The sequence below is a fragment of the Protobothrops mucrosquamatus genome, unplaced genomic scaffold, assembly GCF_001527695.2.
Source record: "Protobothrops mucrosquamatus isolate PMUCROS unplaced genomic scaffold, P.Mucros_1.0 scaffold1737, whole genome shotgun sequence".
NCBI classification, from domain to species: Eukaryota; Metazoa; Chordata; class Lepidosauria; order Squamata; family Viperidae; genus Protobothrops; species Protobothrops mucrosquamatus.
In genome coordinates, this window is record NW_015387883.1 from 19,809 (window position 1) to 22,713 (window position 2,905).

The following is a 2,905-nucleotide window of genomic DNA, read 5'->3' on the forward strand; positions in this document are numbered from 1 at the left end:
CTGGACCAGGGCACTGCAGAATACGGAGTCACCAAATTTAGCGACCTGACAGGTACGGCGGGCAGGAAGTTTGGTTCCGGTTTCTTTTCTGGATTGCAAAGGTTCCTTGGAAAGCGGAGGAACATTTTGCACCTGGATCCAATTGTGTCCCATGCAAAACTATCCGTCTCATCTGCAGGGGATCATTTCTCGGTCAAAACAGCCAATAAAGGTATATTGTGGACCTATCATAGTTTGGGCCTGTTAACTATTCTATTCAGAACTTCTTAAAAAGTTGACGTGCGCGAATAGAATGGAAATAGAAATAATAGAACAAAAGAGAATGGAATACTTAATTCGGCCAAGTGTGACTGGACACACAAGGAATTTTTCTCTGGTGCAGAAGCTCTCAGTGTACATGCAAAGCAACAGAGTGCAGATAGTCCCCGACTTACAATAGTTCGTTTAGTGACTGTTCAAAGTTACAGTAACACTAAAAAAAAAGGGACTTATGACCGTTTTTCACGCTTTGTCGCAGCGTCCCAGGATCACGTGATCAAGGTTCAGAGGCTTGGCAACTGACTCACATTTATGACGGTTGCAGTGTCCCAGGGTCGCGTGATCCCCTTTTGCGACCTTCTGACAAGCAAAGTCAGTGGAGAAACTAGATTCGCTTAACAATTGTGTCACTAACTTAACAATTGCAGTGGTTCACTTAACCACCAGGGCAAGAAAGGTTGTATAATGGGACAAAACTCATTTAACAAATGTCTCACTTAGCAACGTAAATTTGAGGACTACCTGTAATAATAATTGTCCTAATAGTACCAGTAAGAGGGGTTAGTTTAATTATGGTGTCAGCCTCACTTCAGTCCTGTCTTATCAAGACCATGTGCTTAATTGTGGCTTTGTGTGTTGTGTATTGGACTAATCCCTTCATTAGGGTCTCCTGCTTGAGCAGGGGGTTGACTAGAAGACCTCCAAGATCCCTTCCAGCCTTATGATTCTATCTTCTATATAAATGGAGAATGAGGTGGGGGCAGGATTTGCCACTCCTGGTCTGCTTCTGTCCTTCCAGAGGAAGAGTTCCATTCCACGTACCTGAATCCGCTGCTGGCGAAGCTACCAGGCCGGCCAATGAAAGTGGCCTCCATCCCGAATGGCTCCTTCCCTGAGGAATGGGACTGGCGGGACCATGGGGCTGTCACAGGGGTCAAAAACCAGGTGGGTCTTCTTAGGCTAAATCCCATGGACAAACGGATGGATTCTGAGATGGGGCCCTGGGTGGGGCTGAGCTCGTTCTGCCTAGGTGGTGATGCCCGACCGGTCGACAGGGCCGTGTCAAGTGATCTAGGGCAGGGGTGTCCAACCTTGGCAACTTTAAGCCCTGTGGACCGACTCCCAGAATTCCCCAGCCAGCACAGCTTGATCCTCCGTGAATTAGGCCAGGTGTCTCCCCAGGACGGTGTTTCTGACCCTTAGCAACTTCCAGATGGGTGGACCTCAACTTTCCTAGCTTTGCTGGCTGGGGAATTCTGGGAGTTGAAGTCTACCCATCTTAAAAGTTGCTAAGGTTGAGAAAGGTTGCCCTAAAGCTTGGATGGAGCTTTTCTGATGCTGTTTGTGTCGTCCCTTCTTCTCTCTGCAGGGCGAGTGTGGCTCCTGCTGGGCCTTCTCTGTAACGGGCAACATAGAAGGACAGTGGTACCTTCGCAAGGGCACCTTGCTCTCCCTCTCTGAGCAAGGTAACTGAGGGGCTGGGGTCACAACTTCTCTGGGAGGATTTGCCCGGTTGGAAAATAGGGATCCACTCCCATGCCGTGTTTTGTGGATGCTTCTCTCCTCAACTGGTGATGTTCACCCAGATCAGGAGGAAGGAAGCTCTGTGTCCTAAGTAGTGGTCAGTCAACGGGCTTTGGGAAGTCTCGACAACACTTTCAGGTTACGCTGTGGCTGCCGACAAATGTTGCTGCTGTTCCTAGTGTTGGTCTGATGTGGAGGACCTGGAGAAGGTCTCAGAACCAGGTGCAACAAGAGCTGGGGTTCAGTTGGCTTCTCCCACAGTCTGACGGAAAAGGACCATCCAAGGTCACCCAGATGTCTTCTGCATCTAAGGAGGCCTGGAACTTGAGTCACTTCCCTGGTCCGAGGCCAGCCCCTTCCACACTAGACCCCCTTGAACAGGGTCCGATGGGGCCAGAATCCCCTGGGAACCTTCTAGACTGGAGGTCTGACACAAAGCTGGGCTCCCAGCTCCTAAGCCAACGCCTTCCCCCTTCGATCACAGTGGCCGTCATCCCTGCTGACAGTCATTAACAAAATAAATTAAGGTAAATAATGCCCTTCCCTACCCCATTATGGATTGCTATGCAACTTGGTGGCCTTCTTGACATGTTCAGAAGTTCTATGACCTTATGCTCTATGAACACACGGTAGGTATACCCATTGTAGCTCCCAATAGCTTAGAGCCCCCAAGGTCTAAATCCAGCGCTCATGGGAAAGGCTACATTGGATGTAGCCCACCAGGACATTGTTTCTGAAGTTTAATAACTTGAAGATGGGTGGACTTTAACTCCCAGAACTCTGGGAATTGAAGTCCATCCACCTTCAAGTTGATAAGGTTCAAAAACATTGCCCTAGTGAGGTGGAAGGTCACAAGGCATTCCAGAAATTGCTGAGTCTGGAGATAATGCTCTCTCACACTGTCCTTGACTGCTTCAGCCATAATTCACCCATATCCTGTTTTTGCTTTGCTTAGTAGCCAATTCACTATTTTTATCTCTGTGTCAATGTTCAACTGTCTGGTAATTTTCCATACCATCAGGAATGCTGAGATCACAATGTTTAACATATTACCATATATGGGACCTAGAGGGGTCAGGAAATGCATACGTTGTATAACCTATATATGTGTACTCTGGACGCT

General features: G+C 48.2%; 1 protein-coding gene across 1 annotated transcript in view; it reads left to right on the top strand.

The window, feature by feature from the left end:
• LOC107293806 (cathepsin F-like) overlaps nt 1–2,905 on the top strand; it is a 28,350-nt gene that overhangs the window by 17,263 nt on the left and 8,182 nt on the right. Inside the window, exons 5-6 of the mRNA XM_015822989.1 lie at nt 1,058–1,203; nt 1,628–1,724. Of these exons, the coding sequence (XP_015678475.1) occupies nt 1,058–1,203; nt 1,628–1,724 (243 nt within the window). The remainder of the gene's footprint in view (nt 1–1,057; nt 1,204–1,627; nt 1,725–2,905) is intronic.